This window comes from Heptranchias perlo, chromosome 21 (assembly GCF_035084215.1).
Source record: "Heptranchias perlo isolate sHepPer1 chromosome 21, sHepPer1.hap1, whole genome shotgun sequence".
Lineage (NCBI taxonomy): Eukaryota > Metazoa > Chordata > Chondrichthyes > Hexanchiformes > Hexanchidae > Heptranchias > Heptranchias perlo.
Window position 1 is genome coordinate 12504536 of NC_090345.1, and position 21566 is coordinate 12526101.

The window sequence follows — 21566 nt, forward strand, 5'->3', positions numbered from 1 at the left end:
ACAATAGTTAGATGCTAAGTAAAGCTCCCTCTACTCTGCTCCTATTGTGTGCCTTAGCTGCATCCTCAGAAGTGAACCCTCTATTGTACCAGTGACATTTTTCAATTGCTTGCACCAGCCATCCTGTGACCGCCGGGTAAAATTGCCTATTTTAGTGCCAAAGGGTATGTTTTGTGCTCTGGGTAGAGCTATCGACATCAGGTAAATGTTACAAGTGAGATTTATAACACCTTGATGCAGAAGAGTTCATAAAGAGTGTAACTTAGGACCAAATTATTGATAAAGTTGCTGTAATAAACAGTGTGCATAATCAATCTGAACTGTGTTAAACAGAACAGGTTTCTGTGAGGGAAGGGAGGAAACAGGATCTCAGATTGTAGGGTACAAGGTAGTCATCAAGTAGGTATGGACTCAGAAACTCACATGAACTGGAAACCAGCTATAAGCAGACACTGGGGAATGTAACAGAAGGCAAATCTGTAACAGGAAACTACAGGCCAGTTAGCTTAACATCTGTCATAGGGAAAATGCTAGAATCTATTATTAAGGAGGTTATAGCAGGGCACTTAGAAAATCTCAATGCAATCAGGCAAAGTCAACATGGCTTTGTGAAAGGGAAATCGTGTTTGACAAATTTATTAGAGTTCTTTGAGGAAGTAACAAGCAACGTGGATAAAGGGGATCCTGTGGATGAGGTATACTTGGATTTCCAGAAGGCTTTTGACAAGGTGCCACATCAAAGGCCACTACACAAAATAAGAGCTCATGGTGTAGAGGATAACATATTAGCATGGATAAAGGATTGGTTAGCTAACAGGAAACAGAGAGTAAGCATAAATGGGTCAATTTCAGTTTGGCAAGATGCAACAAGTGGAATGCCACAGGGATCAGTACTGGAGCCTCAACTATTTACAATCTATATCAATGACTTGGGTGAAGGGACCAAATATATGGTTGCTAAATTTGCTGATGACACAAAGGTAGGTAGGAAAGTAAGTTGTGAAGAGTTCATAAGGAGTCTGCAAAGGGATATAGGGAGCTTAAGTGAGTGGGCAAAAATTTGGTAGATGGAGTATAATGTGGGAAAATGTGAACTTGTCCACTTTGGCAGGAGGAATAGAAAAGCAGTATATTATTTAAATGGAGAGAGATTGCAGAACTCTGAGGTACAGAGGGATCTGGGTTTCCTAGTACATGAATCACAAAAAGTTAGTATGCAGGTACAGCAAATAATTAGGATGGCAAATGGAATGTTGTCATTTATTGCAAGGGGAATGGAATATAAAAGTATAGATGTTTTGCTACAGTTGTACAGGGCATTGGTGAGACCACATCTATAATACTGTGTGCAGTTTTGGTCTCCTTATTTAAGAAAGGACATAATTGCTTTGGAGGCGGTTCAGAGAAAGTTCACTTGACTGATTCTTGGGATGAGGGGGTTATCTTATGAGGAAAGGTTGGACAAGTTGGGCCTGTATACACTGGAGTTTAGAAGAATGAGAGGTGATCTTATTGAAACATATAAGATCCTGAGGGGACTTGAAGGGGTAGATGCTGAGAGGATGTTTCTCCTTGTGGGAGAGACTAGAACTAGGGGACACAGGTTAAAAATAAGGGGTCTCCCATTTAAGGAGGAGATGAGGAGAAATTTTTTCTCTCAGAAGGTCGTGAGTCTGTGGAACTCCCCTCCCCAGACAGCGGTGGAGGCAGGGTCATTGAATATTTTTATGGCTGAGTTAGATAGATTCCTGATTAACAAGGAAGTCAAAGGTTATAGGAGGTAGACGGGAAAGTAGGGTTGAGGTCATAATCAGATCAGCCATGATCTTATCAAATGGCAGAGCAGGTTCGAGGGGCCAAATAGCCTACTCCTGCTCTTAATTCATATGTATGTTCTTATGTAACAAGATGCATATACATGAACGCAAGAAGCTTTAGAAATAAAATGCCAAAACTGGAGGCTGTTGTGGTTTTAGGGAACTATGATGTCGTGGGAATATCAGAAATAAGTGAAATCCTACAGATGGAAATTAATATAACATTTAGGGGTGTAGGGTGTTTAGAAAAGATAGAATGGGCAGAAAAGGACATAGTGTAGTCCCATATGTCAGGTTTACCTGGGAGGTAAAAGTACTTGATCCTGTGGGAGGTGAAAAGCTGCAAAATTAACTACACTGGTTAGACATCACTAATGCTAAAAAAAATCCAAGCGAACACGAAGGCTATGTTATAGACCATCTGTTCAGCATAAGACAGGACACAATTTGCTCTAGGAAGAGTGCGTAAAATCAGGAAAGTTATTTTAATGGGAGACTTCAGTCAACCTACAATAGTTTGGGAAAACGCAAGGGGGTAAAAACTTTAACCCCCAAGAACAGGTGGGTTGGGGGCATGTGGGCAGTGCAAATTGTTGGTTTTGGAAGCAGGACCGAATCCCGGCTCCAACCCGCCGACTTCCGGGTTTGACCCAGACGCATCTGGGTGCGTGCGCACTTCTGAAACCCGGAAGTCCCGTCGGCACTTAAAGCCGGCGGGCCAATATTTAAAGGTCCAATTAACGCAGTTGAAGCAGTTAAGGGGATTACATTTTTGTGTATTCAGCCAAACGATTTTAACTTTCCCTTAACGTGTCTCTCGTGGCCTCTGAAAGAGGCCATGGAAAAAACGGAGGCGAGTTGCAGCCGGCACCCATTTGGACCTTTAAACCGATTGACACATGAAGAAAAGGTGAGTTTTTGCAACAGGGCAATCAGTACTCAGACAAACCTTTGGCTGGGAGCTCTTTATGTTTAGACTGAGATTTCTTTGTTCATACTCAGAATTCTTGTGTTCACGCATTTTTACCTACATTTTGGACCCCCTCAAACTGACACCATCAGGATAGGGGGTGCAGTGGATTTAATCAGCAGTACATCTGAGAAGGAGGCACATCACCATCTGCGGCAGGCACGGCTTGCAGCTCTGGAAGTTGCAGCTCCACAAGACAGAGGTGCGCCACAAAGACCTTGTGCATACCCTTGGTGATCACAAAACCTTTGCCTTCCCCTTCCTACTACTTCTACAGGGTGCATCCCCTGTGGCTTCAGCAGAGGTAGTGGAAGGTTGCTTAGGTCCCCGCCCTGACCGCTGAGATGCTCTGGGCCTACACCCTCTGGGTATTGAGGCCCGTGAAGGCCCTTCCAAGGACTGCTCCACTTGCATCTGTGCAGGGACAGACTCGGCCATCTAAAGGCAGCATTGGGGGTACCGTTTTTTGGGGGGGTGCAATGGGTGAGACGTGGGAGTGCTTTGAGTGGAGTCCCCACTTCCACGAGCCCTTATGCCATCATCCCTCTCCTGGGCCAGGGTCACATCATTCCTACCGCTCTGCAGGACAACAGCTTGGAGGACACATGTGATGGCTTGTAAGGCCACTGCTAATGTATCCGTCTGCCTGTTTAAGGCGGTAGAATGGTGTTCACCCTGAGTCCGCACAGCCGTTGTCAGGGCCTGAATGGGCTCATTTGTGAGCCGTGCTTGAAGCGCCATGGAGCCTGCCATTTTTTCCATCGCAGACATTCCCGTTCATACCTGCGCCACCAGTCCACTGATGCTGGAGGTGGATTCCTCCATCCTCTCCACTATTGTGGAGACTGAACGTGGCAAGTCTTCCAGTACATCGCAAAGGTGCATCCATAGCTCGATCATTCTCCTTTTCAAGGATGGCCCCTGGGGTTCAGCATCTGTGTCCAGCCGAACAGAGCTTGGAGAAGAGTGCGTCCACCGACGCAGACTCGCCAAAGCTGCCCCTGCCACCAGTGTCTTCTCGTGCTCACTAGTGTGTGATGACTCACCAAGTAGCAGCCCAACTAACACTCTAATAGTATCCACCGAGGTGTGAGTATCTGGTGCATGGTTCACTATAATGTGACGGTGTGCCCTCAGAGACATGGAGCTCCTCTGAGGAATCGCCCTCGTCCATGTCGTCGGCCTGTTCAGCACTCCTTGAAGGCCCTGGAAGATAACATACAGCAATATTAAGAATCATCGCAGAAGTGATGTTGCAATAAGCATCCTGAGGCGTGCAACAGGTCAATCATTGATAACATCAATTCATGATGTGTGAGGGATGTTAAAATTCTGTTACCAGACGTTTGTGGGGTGCCAGTCTCAGCATCTCCAGCAGCCAGGCATTCCTGCGTCCAGCTTAGATCCAATGCCTCCTACTCCGCCTCTGTCGGGGCCACTATTTGTGGTGGCCCCCCTCCAGTCCTACCCATTTCTCGTGCATTTTGTGCTCTCTTCTCCTACAAGAGGAGAAAGAACAAATGTGTGAGTGGGTGAGGGTGACGGGGTCACCCAATGGATGCATTGCTTTGGGTGAGGCTGCCCACGAAAGTGATGCATCAGGAGTATCAGACAGATTCATCACATTGCATCAGGATTGAGGTGAGTGGGAGTGGTGGGTTCACAAATAGGGAGGTGAGGAAGTACACAGAAAGTGAAGGTAAGTTGATAATGAGACTTAAGTGGGTATGAGGAGTGATGTGATGGAGTAGGCTTGGCAATACAGAGTGAGAGGGGGGTGATATGCACCACAGGGTGTAGGTGAATCAGTAACTACTCACTTTTCCTGACCTGGTTAGGTCATTAAATCGCTTCCTGCACTGCACCCAAGTCCTGGGCACCATGCTCCTGACCTGTTCTGCCATGGCTGGCATGCCTTCTTGGTGGCAGAAGCAGGTTTCTTCCTTCTGTCACCTAGGTATAACAACTCCCTCCTTCTCACAGCAGCCAGTAGTATCTCAAGGGAGGCGTCTGGGTGCTGCCTTTCCTCTATGTCCTACCATTCTTTTTTACTCCTTTCCCCTTCAAAATCCATTATTGCATTGGCCCTTTAAATAGTGGGCTTTAAATTGCGTCACACGGGTGTGTAGTACGCCCGCTGGCAGCTTGGAGACGCAAAACCCGGAAATAGAATCAAGTGCCTTCAATTGAGTCGCGATCCCTCGAGAACATGCGTGAACATTTTTTCCCGGTTTCCCACCCGCTTATTGACCCCCACCCCCCGCTGAGATCCCGCCTCATTGTTAAAATTTACCCCAAGTTGTTTAGAGTCAGAGTTGGTAGATGTAGTACATGACTGCTTCTTGTGACTTTCTTGATGCACTGGGACATAAGGAAATGCTCATCTTTATCCGGTATTCGTTAATGACCCAGAAAATGAATAAGAAATTAAAGTCGTAGTATCCCCGGGAGATAACAACCACAGGATGATAAAATTCAACACGAGCTGGGAGTCAGAAATACCTTAAGACCAGAAGCCAAGTATTTAAGGAAGAAAAAATAGACAACATGTGTGTTCCATGAATGGCGCTAAAATAACTAGGGATGAAGTTGAAAGAGACCTAGGAGTCTTCGTAAACTGGATGCTAAATATGTTCAATCAATACAGAACAGCATCAGCAAATTTAATAGAATGTAGAATGACATAATCAAAACAGTAGAAAGTAATGATTAAACTATAATGCTGTGCTTAGTCTGCACCTTGAATACTGCATCCAGTTTTGGTGCCAAGAAACAAGAGAGACATTCTAGTGCTGGAGGCAATGCAGAGAGGAACAACAACAAGGCTGATCCCCTGTGTTGGGTGTCTGAGTTACAAGGAAAGACTAGATAGACTTGGGCTTTTCAGATTAGGAAGTAAAAGGTAATTTTAGGACTGATTGTATGAAGAAGAATTTCCTGCTAAGAATGATCAACATGTGGGATAAATGTCCAAATAGAGTAGTGGAAGCAAAAATACTGGAATCATTTAAGAAACAATTGGATGCTACAGTGGATGGACAGCAGGATCTCTCTGGGTGACCTTCCTCGCCCATAATTATGATCTTGTATCCTTCATTTCACTACAATGGCCTTGAAATTATATTGCAAATATTAACATTTGAAAGTTTTATGTCTTTGTATAAAAATCTTTTGTCCATTATTTTAACAGAGGTATTAACTAGGACAAACTAGTTCCTGAAACAAGACCTGAATCATTAAGTGATCCAGATGGAATGAACAGCCTTTCCATATTCCTAGATTTGTGTTATAAAAGCATTTTTCAGGTTTACCTTTAAACTTGTAAACAATTTTACAACACCAAGTTATAGTCCAACGATTTTATTTGAAATTTACAAGCTTTCGGAGGCTTCCTCCTTCCTCAGGTAAATGTGTAGGTAAATTTAAACTTGTAGGTCACCAAAGTTTTGATGAGTAAAATACCGTTAAACCAGAAAATGTAAGAAAATAGAATTTTCTGTTAATAGAATAAGGAACATAAATTGGCATGTAGCAGTTTTTGAAAAGAAAGGGAAATTGAATCACTCCCACTCCAGTCAGTACCTAAGTCAAACATCAATTTTAAGAAACTAATTGCAAAGTGTTTCTAACGTTTTGTGTGTAAGCTAATATGGGCTAAATTTCAAAGAGCTGAAAAATATTCAGATGTGGTTGATGTCCTTTAGTTCCAATTTAAACTGCATACGGCATAACTGATTAAATGATATGCTGTAAGTCTTTACATCAAGTTCAGCTCCTTGATTAGTTCAGTCATGCTGAGCAGTACTCAAATCAGATTTGGTGGCAGTGTTGTTGTTTTCTTTTTCATTTAAAACAGTAGATTTTCTTGGCAATTTTCTCTCCTCCCATCCTCGACTGAAAGCATTGACTACTTGGTGTGATACGATTCCACGGGCACCTCTGTTACCTCTCCCAAATTGCCATTATTCATGTTTGAGCCTTGACCGTGAAGTTGGCAGGCTATTTAACTGCAAGGACACCACAGCGCATCCCGATCGTGACCTCACCCATTGCACTTACAACAGGGTCGCTCGGTAGCAATTGGAACCGAGTATCATAGAACTGACAAAACTGCACAGCGCACAGTCTACCAGCACGGTCCTAAAACAGCAAATGGGGTCCTATGTACATACATAGGACCCCGATTTGTATATTAAAAGGGTCTATTGCCTGATTCAGGCAGGTGCGCCAGACTCCCAGCAGTAGGCCAGATGGAAGATTGCGGCGGCCACATCGACAGCAGGAATGGGGCGGCAAGTCATTCCCCACCATTTTCAGGGTGCTACGCCCAGTTTTTGCTGCACAAGAGGCCTCAAAATCTCTCCCTCCGTCTCTTTCTCCCAGTTTCTCCATTTCTATCGTAGATGTTCTGTGGCTCCATTTTCCGCACAAGAGCTTCTGAAATATTCTCCTTTCTCCGCAGCCAAAGATTCCCCACTGCAGTAGTCAACAGGGCCATTGACTAGGTCCATCCTATTTCCTGACCTTCTGCCCTGACCTCCTCCCACAACTATGACAGAGTCCCACTGATCCTCACTTTCCACCCTGCCGACCTCTTTATTCACCAAAGCAACTTCTATCATTTCCACCAGCTACAACATGATCCCATCACCAAACACATCTCCACCCCCCCCCCCCCGACCTTCTCCACCTTCCAGAAGGACCATACCATCCTGGTTCAGTTCTCCACCACCCCCAACTTCTAGTCACCCTTGCCCTGGCATCTTCCAAGAGATACAACACTGCCCATTCACTTCCCATTCCATTGTCCAGGGCCCTAAACAGTCCTTCTGTGTAAAACAGCAATTTACATGTAGTTCCTCCAATCACTATTCATACTGCAGTCACCTCTATATTGGAGAGACCAAACACAGATAAGGTGACCACTCTGCTAAACACTTCTGTTCTGTCTGCAATTGTGACTGAGTTTTCTGTGGCAACTTTTATAAGTAAATTATATATTTATGAAAAATGTTCCTTCTGCTGCCTTTTGGAGCTTTTTCGAGTGGTCCATGATTTTTGAAACCTAATGACATTGGCCTATAATTGGTTCCCAGCCTCCATACCTTCCTCACCTAATTAACTGAGACAGATGATTCTTAAGACCATCATCAACACATCATTTAGAATCTTCATGGGGCCACTTCAAGACTCAGTGGGGAGGACTTTAGCAAATTCGTAAGAAGCAATTTAACACGTGTCACCTTCAAAACCTTCTGTTCTTTTGTATTTTAACCTTGAATTAAGTTATTTACTTATTTGTTTTGCTGGGGTGGGGGTTAGTCTGACCTTTCTAGAAGGTTGCCTGTTCAGTGCAGCTGGTGCTATTTGAAATTTCTCTTTATACATAGTTAACTACTGCACATTATTATTTATTTCCGTGTGTGTGTTTAATGAGAGTTTTATTTGTAGATTTACGTTGTTCCAGGTACACTGCCTCAAACAGGTAGCAGCCTCATGACAGGCAGTGTGTGAAGATAGTAAGGTGAACTTTCACTTTCACTGCCGGGCCGAAATGGATTGGCCTCCCATTTTACACCATGTCTAATTTTCATTTCCAAATGGAAACATAAATCGGGCAATGTGTAAAATAGACGGCCGATCCACCAACATCCCCGCAGTAAAAGTGAAAATTCACTCCAGTGTGTTTAGCAGTGGCACGAAATAGAGGGCTCCCCTCTCACACACACCCTCCATAATACCTCACCCTAGAAATGTCCCAAAAATAACTTCTGAGTGCTTAATATTTATGGTTAATGGTATTGATGATTTAAAACACAAGTTAATATCTTTGAAAGAAAATGCACTTCATTGTTTTTCCTACCTGAACCCAATCATTTAAATGTTTTCACATTGGACTTACTCTATTTGCTGGTACTAGGATAAAATCCTTTTACTCTGTAGGTTACAACAACAACTTAAACTTAGATAATACCTTTTAATTTAGTAAAACATTCGAAAGGACTTCACCGGGGGGAGGGGAGGCATAAATTCAGACACCAAACAGATTGCATGGAGATAAGGGAGCGAACTGAAGGCAAGATTATTGTGACACCTTCAGAATATTCTTTTCTTGCATAAATATTGCAATTGTTAAGTAGAACGTGTTTGAAAACTTGCCTGACATGTAGAAGGTGATTTGCTGGCATCCCTTTGTGCTGGCAGCAGATGGGCCCCCAGGTAAAATGGTTACTCTCCAGACAGGAATCCCTAGAACATCAGCAACAGTACTGCGGAATTCATACCTAGAAAGAGAAACACATTTAAGTTTATTACATTCAGTGTGCAATTTGTGACACTGGCAAATTCTGTTAGTTAAGTGCCAAACCATAGGGAGTTTTATGCCATGGACTCAAATCTACTCGGAATTGAACTGAGATTGTCCTGAATCTGATTCACATAAGACAATTACAGCTGGTAGAAAGAGACCTTCCGTCAAATCTGTCTGGATTCAAACTCATTTCCAAGTTAGGCCTTTTTTTCACTACAGCTAAGAAGGTTAAGAAGTGACTTCAAGATTATGAAGGGTTATGATAAGGTAAACAGTAATAGATTGTTTCCATTGGTCAGTGAGAAGGCACAAATTTAAGATAATCACAAAAAAATTAATGGGGAGGTTAGAAAATATTTATTTACATAAGAAAGGATGGAATATCGGATTCTCTCAGTGTAGAGTCCATAAATTCTTTTAAAAAGGAATTAATTGTTTGAAAAAGAGGAACATTAAAGGGTGTGGGGAGTGAACAGGAGAGTTCGATTATGCTCCTCATTTACATATTCAAGAGGCATGGTGCCTGTTTTATAGGTGTCCACCCGGGACACCTAAAAAACAGGCCGCACGAATTTAGCAGTGACACCACTGCATGTGCAGATCGAGTGCAGGCCATTCCACTGCTAATATTGGTATGCTCTGTGCCCATTTTACACCCTAAAAACGGGTGCAATGCAAAGCAATTTCTAGTCCTATGTGTGTTAAACTCTTGTGCATAGAGCTGTGCTCTCCCCCAACGAGACAACAGTGTGAGCAGAAAATGCAAATCAGTACTGTTAACTCTCACTGACAAGAAAACAGCTGCTGGTATCTATAGTAAAACTGGAAACATATAAAATATTCCCAGCATCTTTAATTTCTTCATCTAATTTTATTTGGGAGTAACACTTTTTTTTAAATGATACACTTGTATCTGTTAAAGGGTACAGTTTTGTATTGCAGGAGAACTACATTCAATGTGAAATCAATACAAAAAATGCTGGAAATATATAGGAGGTCAGTCCATGTATGTAAAGAGAGAATAAAAATGGCAAGTTTTGATGTTTCAGGTATGTAACTTCAGAACTGAAGAAATAGAGGCATATGAGTAAGATTGGAAAAAAAGAGAGCAAAGAGGAGAAAAGGAAGATGATAACAGTAATCACAGAGAATGAGCTAATGGGTCCAATGACCTGTGAACCTTTTAATAGAAGACTGTAAGATGATATAAAAGATCACTGGTGTGAAGTGCTTCCCCAAGTACTCTTTGATCTCAAACTTGAAAAATTGCTGATCAGATACTATCAATGCCAGTTCAGGTCATCTACATACACAGCAGTACACAGCCAGCATCGAGCTTTAAAGTTACTGATGCCTCCCAATTGCCATCCAGGACTGAGAAGTAAATCAATCACTGATGGATCCACTGTTAACATTAGCTGAGTCCTTTTGTATGAGTTTGAGAGCTGACATGACAATTTCTAGCAGATGGGTCTTTAATGCAATTTTTTCACTAATAAACAAGGGGAAGAACATTAAAAATATCCATCCCCCTGAACCAATCACACGGAGTAAGTGGTGAGAAACAGGATTTCGCTTAAAAAAAAGCTGCTTGGGAAATATCAATCTCCAACGTAATACTCCTGTCGAATTCAGAGGACACCATCAGTTCCTGTTTAAATGAAGAATATGTTTGGCACAAAATTTTATCTAAGGCAATTGCTCAGCACCTTCAACCAATATCAGAAAACTCTGCAATGTTGAATTGTGTACAAAATGCTTTTCGTAAACATTTTTGTGACTTTCCAAAAGCTTATCAGGATATGTAGTGTGCAGGTTGCAAATAATGAACCTGTTTCCCTGACACTATCAGATATTGAGTGAACAACTGTGGTGACTTCAGATTGAACAGAAATGGTATATAGAGTTAAATTGTGCTGAGTTTAAATTTAACAGAAATAATCTGTAATGAAATAATAGAGCTGTTTCAATATCAGTTACAAAGGAAGTCATCAACTGCTACAAAAATACTGCCAGTAGATTATTTTCAACCTGTAAGTGGGGACTTATTACGGTCAAGTTGACTCCATGATAATATGCCTGGAATTGGGAGACTTGATAATCCGATACCTGAGCCAGACAGATCTGTACTATACCAGGACACTGTTACTGAGTCAGTCTGGCTGATGAATCATTGATAAAACCTGGAAGGGATTAGGGAGATTGTGCCTGGGACTCCTTCCATTCAGCTCTAGATAATCCTGCAATTTAATAGACTAATTGTTAGAGTAGCTCCAGCTGTCCATGCTTCGGGAAGCTCAATAATGCTCTGGTAAGTTGTGCAGTTTTAGCCGACTAAACTCCAGCTGCACATAATTGGCAGTTCCTAAATCTTCCCTTAATTTCCTGGCCAGCCTCCCATCCTCCACACTCTGTAAATTTCAGTTCAACTAATACTCTACTGCCTGTCCAATCCCGCATCAAGTCCCACTCTCCCATCACTCCTGTCCTCACTGACCTACATTGGCTCCTGGCCCCCAACATCTCCAATTTAATATTCTCAATTGTGTGTTTAAATCCCTTCAAGGTCTTGCCCTCCCTAACTCTGTAACTTCCTCCAGCCCTAAAATCCCCACTCCCCTCACAATTCTCTGTTCCTCTGACTGACACTGGCCTCTTGTGTATTCCCCGTTCTCTTCACCCTGCCATTGGCAGCTGTGCCTTCAGTTGTATGGGCCTGACACTCTGGAATTCTCTCCCTAAACTCTTCTGCCTCTCTACCCACCTTTCCTCTTCTTGGGCCCTCCTTAAAACCCACTTCTTTGACTAAGCTTTTGATCATCCTTCTTAATATCTCCTTCTTTGGCTCGACGTCCATTTTTGTCTGATTCCACCTCGGTGAAGTGTCTTAGGACATTTTTCTACATTGAAGGCACGATATAAATGCAAAGTATTGTTGTTAACTATCTTCTGTTATTCTTTTTCTCTTCCTAATTAGCTGCACTGCTTGCATGCTGTATCCCAGGTGTTAATATGATCTGCTTACTATAAGCCTAACAAAATGAGACCAAATAGAAATTAACCAAAAATTCATCTCGACACAACTGGTGAAGCAATTCCATCTCCCAAATCATCTCTGTCAAACTGTTTAATTTTATGTAAATTTTCATTAAAAATGAACATCAAAGCGTGAAAGCAGTATTGTAAAAGTGTGCACGGTGACAGAAACATCATTTGCTGCAACACAAATCTCTCCACTGGCTGATATGAATGGCATTGACTAGAATTTATTCCAGGAACCAAGCCAACCTGACAGCTTAGTGTAGTGGCACCGCCCCTTTCCGAGTACCATTTTTACCTTTGTCTTTTCCTAATTTTCATTTTATTAAAAACAAATCAGGAATAGAAAGTGGGGAAAGTGCATTGTGGTATATTCATACCGTACAGTAACTGTTGACAGCAGAGGTACCATTAAAAACAAAACATTATTTCAGAATAAAGGAATTAAAGGACTGCAACAGTGCCTTAATAAAGACTATTTCCTGTTTCTGTATAACAAATAGTTTTCATTCATGGTAAGGTTTTTTTTTGGGTTGGGGAAGAGATTTGGAGCACATATCTTTATGGGTATGTGGGTATGTAACCCTATATTTCTTGCTTTTCATGTCTTCCTGGTCCCTACCTGGCTTTTCCCTTTTTATGGGGAGGGACAGCAACAGAAAGAGGATTGCTTCCAGCCCACTGCCAATCGGACCTACAGGCAGGTTAAAACAATCCTTTTTCTAAGATGCGTCATTCAGTGGAGAGGATTCACTTAAAAGCATCAACACTGAACTGTGTGGGATCTGTCTCTTAGGTTTTTATTGGAAGAAAATTATGAAAGCGACAAATTACCACTGTTTTGATTTGTCCAGTTCAGATGAAAGGTTATTGGCCTGAAACATTGGGCATAATTTTAGCCTGGAGCCGGGAAGGGGGGTGGGAGGTTGATTCGCGGACGGGAAATCCAGAAGTACGGGTTTCCCGGACGTCCTTACGATTTTGACATAAGGACGTCTTTTATTTTTTTTGCCGGTTTCCCGTCTGACAGGCTGATCTCAGTCGGACGGGAGAAGAGGAAGAGATAAGTCTGAGATTGTATGGATGTATATGGGAGATGGGAGGTGGGAGGGGAGGGGAGGGGAGGGGAGGGGGCGTGCGGGTCACCGGGGGGGGGGGGAGTTAGCCATCAGGGGATGGGTCAGTCAGCCAGTCATCGGGGGGTCGGGTCGGGTCGGGATTGGGGTCATCGCAGGGGTCGCAATGGTTGTGGGGGGTCGCGATCATTGGGGAGGCATCGGCGATCATGGGGTGGCGTTGCTGCAGGTAGGCTTGTTGGGCCTGGGGGTGGCACTCCTGCTCCTCTGTGTCCAAAAGCAGTGCTATAAAGGCACTTACCTGCAGTTTTGGGTCTTCTCGCCTCCTCTCACGTGTGAAGGAGAAGGCCCAGGAATCCCAGCCCCAGAACTTGAAATCGCGAAACCTTTCAAAATGGAGGCCCACCGCCTCCTTAAAAGGTTTTAGTGACCAACCCGCCTCCTGAGAGCGGGTTGGTTGTCCGCCCCTCTTCCTGCCCTAGTGAATACCGTAAATGGGCGAGTTGGGGGTAGGTCTGAAATTGTTGCAATCTTCAATGCCCCCAACCCACCCATTTTTCCCATTTAAAATCCTGCCCGTTAACTCTGTTTCTCTCTCCACAGATGCTGCCTAACCTGCTGAATGTTTCTAGCACTTTGTTTTTATTTCAAATTATCACTGTTTTATCTGCTTACAAAAAGGAGAGACACAGTAGGCTGCCCCCTGCCCCATCAAAGGCTTCAAGTCTGGGATCGAAGCAGTAGTGAGTTCCAATGTGGAGCTGGATCATAATCAGTGACTGAAAAGGAGAGCGAAAGAGTGGGAACACAAAGCTCTAGTAACAGAATGGAGGCATTGTGAGGTGGCCACTCTATGACAGGTACAGTGAGACCTTTCTTTCTTTCTTTCATTCTTCTTACTTCCTTTCTTTCATTTCATTTTTTAATCGTAAGAAGATTCATATTTTCTTCCTATAATTTTAAATAGATCTTTGTTTATATAGTTGATTTGTAACTTACTCCTAGCTTTCCACTTTAGTCAAATGCTTACCTGCTGAATAAGCTCACATTTGGAAAAACAAGTGATTTCACTGGAAGGTCAGCGACAATGTTAGCACAGTCCATGAAGGTTCCACTAGGCCCTTTGTTGTGAATCACCACTGATCTGCCCACAACTAAAAATAAAGAAACGAATTATAACATTATCTGTTTTTTTAAAGTTTATTTTGGCATTTTTGTCCTTTCATTCAAAAGATAATTACTTTCTATTCAAAAGGTAAAACATGCATATGCCATCAACCCTGGTTCTTCAGCAAAATGATAGAGGTCCATTCAATGGCAATGCCCAGTAGACTGTTCCTCAAGCAGGAGAAGGGCTGTGTAAAGTTACCAGTTGGTACTTTGCATTAATGAATTAGTTGTGTTAGGAACTTTCAGGTGCAGCTTAAGTCCTAGCACCTCCTTTGGTGCTGCATTAATGATGGTCTTGTAGAGGACTGACAATGGTCAAATTTGCTAGCATTGTAAAAGAGTGTTCTAAAAGTGGTGTCTGCAGAGATACTGGATGCATTAGTTATGATCTTCCAAAATTCTCTAGATTCTGGTATGGTCCCAGTGGACTGGAAGGTAGCAAATGTTACCCGGCTATTCAATAAGGGAGGGAGGGAGAGAGAAAACAGGGAACTACAGGCCAGTTAGCCTGATATCGGTCATCGGGAAAATGCTGGAATCCATTATTAAGGAAGTGGTAACAGGGCACTTAGAAAATCATAATACAATTAGGCAGAGTCAACATCGTTTTATGAAAGGGAAATCACGTTTGACAAATTTATTAGGGTTTTTTGAGGATGTAATTAGCAGGGTAGATAAAGGAGAACCAGTGGATGTAGTATATTTGAATTTTCAAAAGGCATGCGATAAAGTGCCACATAAAAGGTTGTTACACAAGGTAAGGGCTCATGGGGTTGGAGGTAATATATTAGCATGGATAGAGGATTGGTTAAAGGACAGAAAACAGAGAGTAGGGATAACGGGTCATTCTCAGGTTGGCAGGCTGCAACTAGTGAGGTGCCGCAAGGATCGGTGCTTGGGCCTCAGCTATTTACAATCTATATTAATGACTTAGATGAAGGGACCGAGTGTAATGTATCCAACTTTGCTGACAATATAAAGCTAGGTGGGAAAGTAAGCCATGAGGAGGACACAAAGGGGGATTTTAAACCCCAAGAATGGGTGGGTTGGGGGCGGGTGGGAGTTGAAAATAGTTGGTTTTTTGGGTCGCAACCGCAAAATTTTCGGACTTTGCATTCCCAGTGGGAAGCCTGTAATTTTACGCGCCAATGTTAAACCAGGAAATAAAGCCAGGTTGCGGATGCGACCCAAAAAACAACTATTTTCAACTCCCACCCACCCACCCACAACCCACCTGTTCTTGGGGTTTAAAATCACCCCCAAAGAGTCTGCAAAGGGATATAGACAGGTTAAGGTGAGTGGGCAAGAAGGTGGCAGATGGAGTATAATGTAGGGAAATGTGAGGTTATTCACTTTGGTAGGAAGAATAGAAAAACAGAATATTTTTTAAATGGTGAGAAACTATTAAATGTTGGTGTTCAGAGAGATTTGGGTGTCCTTGTACAAGAAGCACAAAAACTTAGTATGCAGGCACAGCAAGCAATTAGGAAGGCAAATGGCATGTTGGCCTTTATTGCAAGGGGCTTGGAGTACAAGAGTAAGGAAGTCTTACTACAGTTGTACAGGGCATTGATGAGACCTCATCTGGAGTACTGCATACACTATTGGTCTCCTGATCTAAGGAAGGATATACTTGCCTTAGAGGCAGTGCAACGGAGGTTCACTAGATTAATTCCTGGGATGAGAGGGTTATCCTATGAGGAGAGGTTGAGTAAAATGGGCCTGTACTGTCTGGAGTTTAGAAGAATGAGAGGTGATCTCATTGAAACATATAAAATTATGAGGGGGCTTGACAGGGTAGATGCTGACAGATTATTTCCCCTGGCTAAAGAGTCCAGAACTAGGGGCCATAATCGCAGGATACAGGGTCGGCCATTCAAGACTGAGATGAGGAGGAATTTCTTCACGCAGAGGGTTTTGAACCTTGGAATTCTCTACCCCAGAGGGCTGTGGATGCTGAGTATATTCAAGGCTGAGATGGATAGATTTTCGGACTCGAGAGGAATCAAGGGATATGGGGATCGGGCGGGAATGTGGAGTTGAGGTCGAAAATCAGCCATAATCTGATTGAATGGTGGAGCAGGCTTGAGGGGCCGTATGGCCGCATGGCCGCCTACTGCTCCTATTTCTTATCTTCTTATGCAAAGGATCAGTATGTAGGCCATCTTCATCTAAACCATAAATTACTTCTCACAATAAAAGTATAAGGGCAATAATATGCAGCATCAAATGGATAATGGAAAATTGGACAATCAAAAACTGATACAATACAAGTAATCACAGGACAGTACCAGAGTCTGAAGGAAGGACTGGCATCATTGACAACTCTGAACTCCAAGGAATTGGATGGTACTCTACAAATTTATCTCCAATGCAGGAAGAAAAGAATAGAGATAAGGCTCTCTTCTAATTCCTGTAGTGCAGCTTCTGCTCATGGCTGATCTGTACCTTGACCCACTTTACTTGCCTTTGCTCCATATCCCTTGATACCCTTGCCTAACAAAAATCTATCGAATTCAGTCTTGATAGCTTCAATTGACCCAGCATCCACAGCCTTTTGGGGGAGAGAGTTCCAGATTTCTACCGCCCTTTGTGTGATGAAGTCCTTCCTGATTTCACTCCTGAATGGCCTGGTTCTAATTTTAAGATAATGCCTCCTTGTTCTGGATTCCCCCAACAGAGGAAACAGTTTCTCTCTTATCTACCCTATCAAATCCTTTTATCATTTTAAACACCTCAATTAGATCGCCCCTCAATCTTCTATACCCAAGGGAATATAAGCCATGCAACCTGTCCTTATAATTTAGCCCTTTTGGCCCTGGTATCATTCTGGTGAATCTGCGCTGTACTCCTTCCAAGACCAATATATCCTTCATGAGATGCAGTGCTCAGAACTCAACAAAGTATTCCAGATGGGGTTTGACCAAGGCTCCATACAACTTTTTTTTTATTCGTTCATGGAATGTGGGAGTCGCTGGCAAGGCCAGCTTTTATTGCCCATCCCTAATTCCCCTTGAGAAGGTGGTGGTGAGCTGCCTTCTTGAACCGTTGCAGTCCGTGTGGTGAAGGTTCTCCCACAGTGCTGTTAGATAGGCAGTTCCAGGATTTTGACCCAGCGACGATGAAGGAACGGCGATATATTTCCAAGTCGGGATGGTGTGTGACTTGGAGGGAAACGTGCAGGTGGTGTTGTTCCCATGTGCCTGCTGCCCTTGTCTTCTAGGTGGTAGAGGTCGTGGGTTTGGGAGGTGCTGTCGAAGAAGCCTTGGCGGGTTGCTGCAGTGCATCCTGTGGATGGTACACACTGCAGCCACAGTGCGCCGATGGTGAAGGGAATGAATGTTTAGGGTGGTGGATGGGGTGCCAATCAAGCGGGATGCTTTGTCCTGGATGGTGTCGAGCTTCTTGAGTGCTGTTGGAGCTGCACTCATCCAGGCAAGTGGAGGGTATTCCATCACACTCCTGACTTGTGCCTTGTAGATGGTGGAAAGGCTTTGGGGAGTCAGGAGGTGAGTCACTCGCCGCAGAATACCCAGCCTCTGACCTGCTCTCGTAGCCACAGTATTTATATGGCTGGTCCAGTTAAGTTTCTGGTCAATGGTGACCCCCAGGATGTTGATGGTGGGGGAATCGGCGATGGTAATGCCGTTGAATGTCAAGGGGAGGTGGTTAGACTCTCTCTTGTTGGAGATGGTCATTGCCTGCCACTTGTCTGGCGCGAATGTTACTTGCCACTTATCAGCCCATGCCTGGATGTTGTCCAGGTCTTGCTGCTTCATTATCTGAGGGGTTGCGAGTGGAACTGAACACTGTGCAATCATCAGCGAACATCCCCATTTCTGACCTTATGATGGAGGGAAGGTCATTGATGAAGCAGCTGAAGATGGTTGGGCCTAGGACACTGCCCTGAGGAACTCCTGCAGCAAAGTCCTGGGGCTAAGATGATTGGCCTCCAACAACCACTACCATCTTCCTTTGTGCTAGGTATGACTCCAGCCACTGGAGAGTTTTCCCCCTGATTCCCATTGACTTCAATTTTACTAGGGCTCCTTGGTGCCACACTCGTTCAAATGCTGCCTTGATTCAAGGGCAGTCACTCTCACCTCACCTCTGGAATTCAGCTCTATTGTCCATGTTTGGACCAAGGCTGTAATGAGGTCTGGAGCCGAGTGGTCCTGGCGGAACCCAAACTGAGCATCAGTGAGCAGGTTATTGGTGAGTAAGTGCCGTTTGATACCGCTGTCGACGACACCTTCCATCACTTTGCTAATGATTGAGAGTAGGCTGATGGGGCGGTAATTGGCCGGATTGGATTTGTCCTGCTTTTTGTGGACAGGACATACCTGGGCAATTTTCCATATTGTCGGGTAGATGCCAGTGTTTTAGCTATACTGGAACAGTTTGGCTAGAGACGCGGCTAGTTCTGGAGCACAAGTCTTCAGCACTACAGCCGGGATGTTGTCGGGGCCCATAGCCATTTCTTGATATCACGTGGAGTGAATCGGATTGGCTGAAGACTGGCTTCTGTGATGGAAGGGATATCGGGAGGAGGCAGAGATGGATCATCCACTCGGCACTTCTGGCTGAAGATAGTTGCAAGTGCTTCAGCCTTGTATTTTGCACTCACGTGCTGGACTCCGCCATCATTGAGGATGGGGATGTTTACAGAGCCTCCTCCTCCCATTAGTTGATTAATTGTCCACCACCATTCACAACTGGATGTGGCAGGATTGCAGAGCTTAGGTCTGATCTGTTGGTTGTGGAATCGCTTAGCTCTGTCTTTGGCATGTTGCTTCCACTGTTTAGCATGCATGTAGTCCTGAGTTGTAGCTTCACCAGGTTGGCACCTCATTTTTAGGTACGCCTGGTGCTGCTCCTGGCATGCTCTTCTACACTCCTCATTGAGCCAGGGTTGATCCCCTGGCTTGTTGGTAATGGTAGAGTGAGGAATGAGGTTACAGATTGTGCTGGAATACAATTCTGCTGCTGCTGGCCCACAGCACCTCATGGAGGCCCAGTTTTGAGCTGCTAGATCTGTTCTGAATCTATCCCATTTAGCTGGGTGGTAGTGCCACACAACACGTTGGATGGTGTCCTCAGTGCGAAGACGGGACTTCGTCTCCTCAAGGACTGTGCAGTGGTCACTCCGACCAATGCTGTCATGGACAGATGCATCTGCGACAGGTAGATTGGTGAGGACAAGATCAAGTAGGTTTTCCCCTCGTGTTGGTTCGCTCACCACCTGCCGCAGGCCCAGTCTGGCAGCTATGTCCTTCAGGACTTGGCCAGTAGTGGTGCTACCGAGCCACTCTTGGTGATGGACATTGAAGTCCCCCACCCAGAATACATTCTGTGCCCTTGATACCCTCAGTGCTTCCTCCAAGTGATGCTCAACATGGAGGAGGTAGGTGGTAATCAGCAGGAGGTTTCCTTGCTCATGTTTGACCTGATGCCATGAGATTTCATGGGGTCCGGAGTCAATGTTGAGGACTCCCAGGGCCACTCCCTCCTGACTATATATCACTGTACCGCCACCTCTGGTGGGTCTGTCCTGCCGGTGGGACAGGGCATACCCAGGGATGGTGATGGAAGAATCTGGGATGTTAGCTGAAAGGTATGATTCTGTGAGTACGGCTATGTCAGGCTGTTGCTTGACTAGTCTGTGGGACAGCTCTCCCAATTTTGGCACAAGTCCCCAGATGTTAGTGAGGAGGATTTTGCAGGGTCGACTGGGCTTGGTTTGCCTTTGTCGTGTCCGGTGCCCAATGGTCCGATGCCGGGTGGTCCATCCGCTTTTATTCTTATTATGACTTTTTTAGTGAGATTTTACAACTGAGTGGCTTGCTTGGCCATTTCAGAGGGCAATTAAGAATCAACCACATTGCTGTGGGTCTGGAGTCACATATAGGCCAGACCAGGTAAGGATGGCAGATTTCCTTCCCTTAAGGAAATTAGCGAACCAGATGGGTTTTTACGACAAACTGGTGGTTTCATGGCTACCATTACTGGTTTTTTAATTCCAGATTTTATTTAATTAATTGAATTTAAATTCCCCAGCTGCCGTGGCAGGATTTGAACTCATGACTCTGGATTATTAGTCCAGGCCTCTGGATTATTAGTCCAGTAACATATCCACTATGCTACCGTACCCATGCTATGAATCATAACATCCTCCCCTTTATAGCCCAGCCTCCGCGATATAGAGGCAAACATTCCATTAACCTTTTTGATTGCTTTTTGTACTTGTCCACTAGTTTTTAGTGATTTGTGTACATGGACACCCAAGTCTCTTTGTTCCTCCATCGTTCCTAGTTTCCAACCATTTAAAAAATTCTCTGCCTTGTCTTTCTTGGATCCAAAATGGATGACCTCACACTTCCCCATATTGAACTCCAGGTGAGTGGGAAAAACTATGGCAAATAATCTATCTATGTCCCTTTGTAACTTCCTGCTCCCACCTGCACTATTTACCGTGCCTCCCAACTTAGTGACATCTGCAACTTTGCTATACAACTCCTTATTCCTCCATCCAAGTTATTGATAAATATAGTAAAAAGCTGAGGCCCCAGTACAAATCTTTGGGGAACACCACTTGTCACATTCCCACCACTCACAGTATGTACCCTTTATCCCTAATATCTGTCTCCTACCTCCCAACCCATGCCGCATGGTTGCCTCCAATTCCGTGCGCTTTCATTTTTGCTAATAATCTCTTGTGCGCAACCTTATCAAATGCCTTCTGGAAGTCCATACAGATAACATCTATAGACATTCCCCTATCCACCATGTTAGTGACCTCCCTAAAAAAATTCAGCTCAAGTAGTCAGACATGACTTACCCTTCACAAAACCATGCTGACTCTGATCAGTTCAAATTTGTTCAAGTGCTCAGTCACTCTGTTCCTAATGACAGATTCTAGTAATTTGCCACAACTGACGTTAGATTGACAGGTCTGTAGTTATCTGGGGCTTAATTTTATCAGGGAGGCAGGGTGGAATTCCTCACGGGAAACCCGGAAGTACAGGTTTCCCGGACGTCCGTACAATTTTGACATAAGGACGTGTTTTTTTTGACCGTTTTCTACCTGACAGGCCAACCTGAGGCTGACCTCAGTAGGATGGGAGAAGAGGAAAGAAGAGGACGTGAAAAGGTAAGTGTTAGATTGGGGGGATCATTGGAGAGAG

General features: G+C 44.1%; 1 protein-coding gene across 1 annotated transcript in view; it reads right to left on the bottom strand.

The window, feature by feature from the left end:
- cusr (Copper-only SOD repeat protein) overlaps positions 1 to 21566 on the bottom strand; it is a 112443-nt gene that overhangs the window by 26424 nt on the left and 64453 nt on the right. Inside the window, exons 7-8 of the mRNA XM_068002098.1 lie at positions 14243 to 14366; positions 8947 to 9071 (exon numbers count right to left, since the gene is read on the bottom strand). Coding sequence (XP_067858199.1) covers positions 8947 to 9071; positions 14243 to 14366 — 249 coding nt within the window. The remainder of the gene's footprint in view (positions 1 to 8946; positions 9072 to 14242; positions 14367 to 21566) is intronic.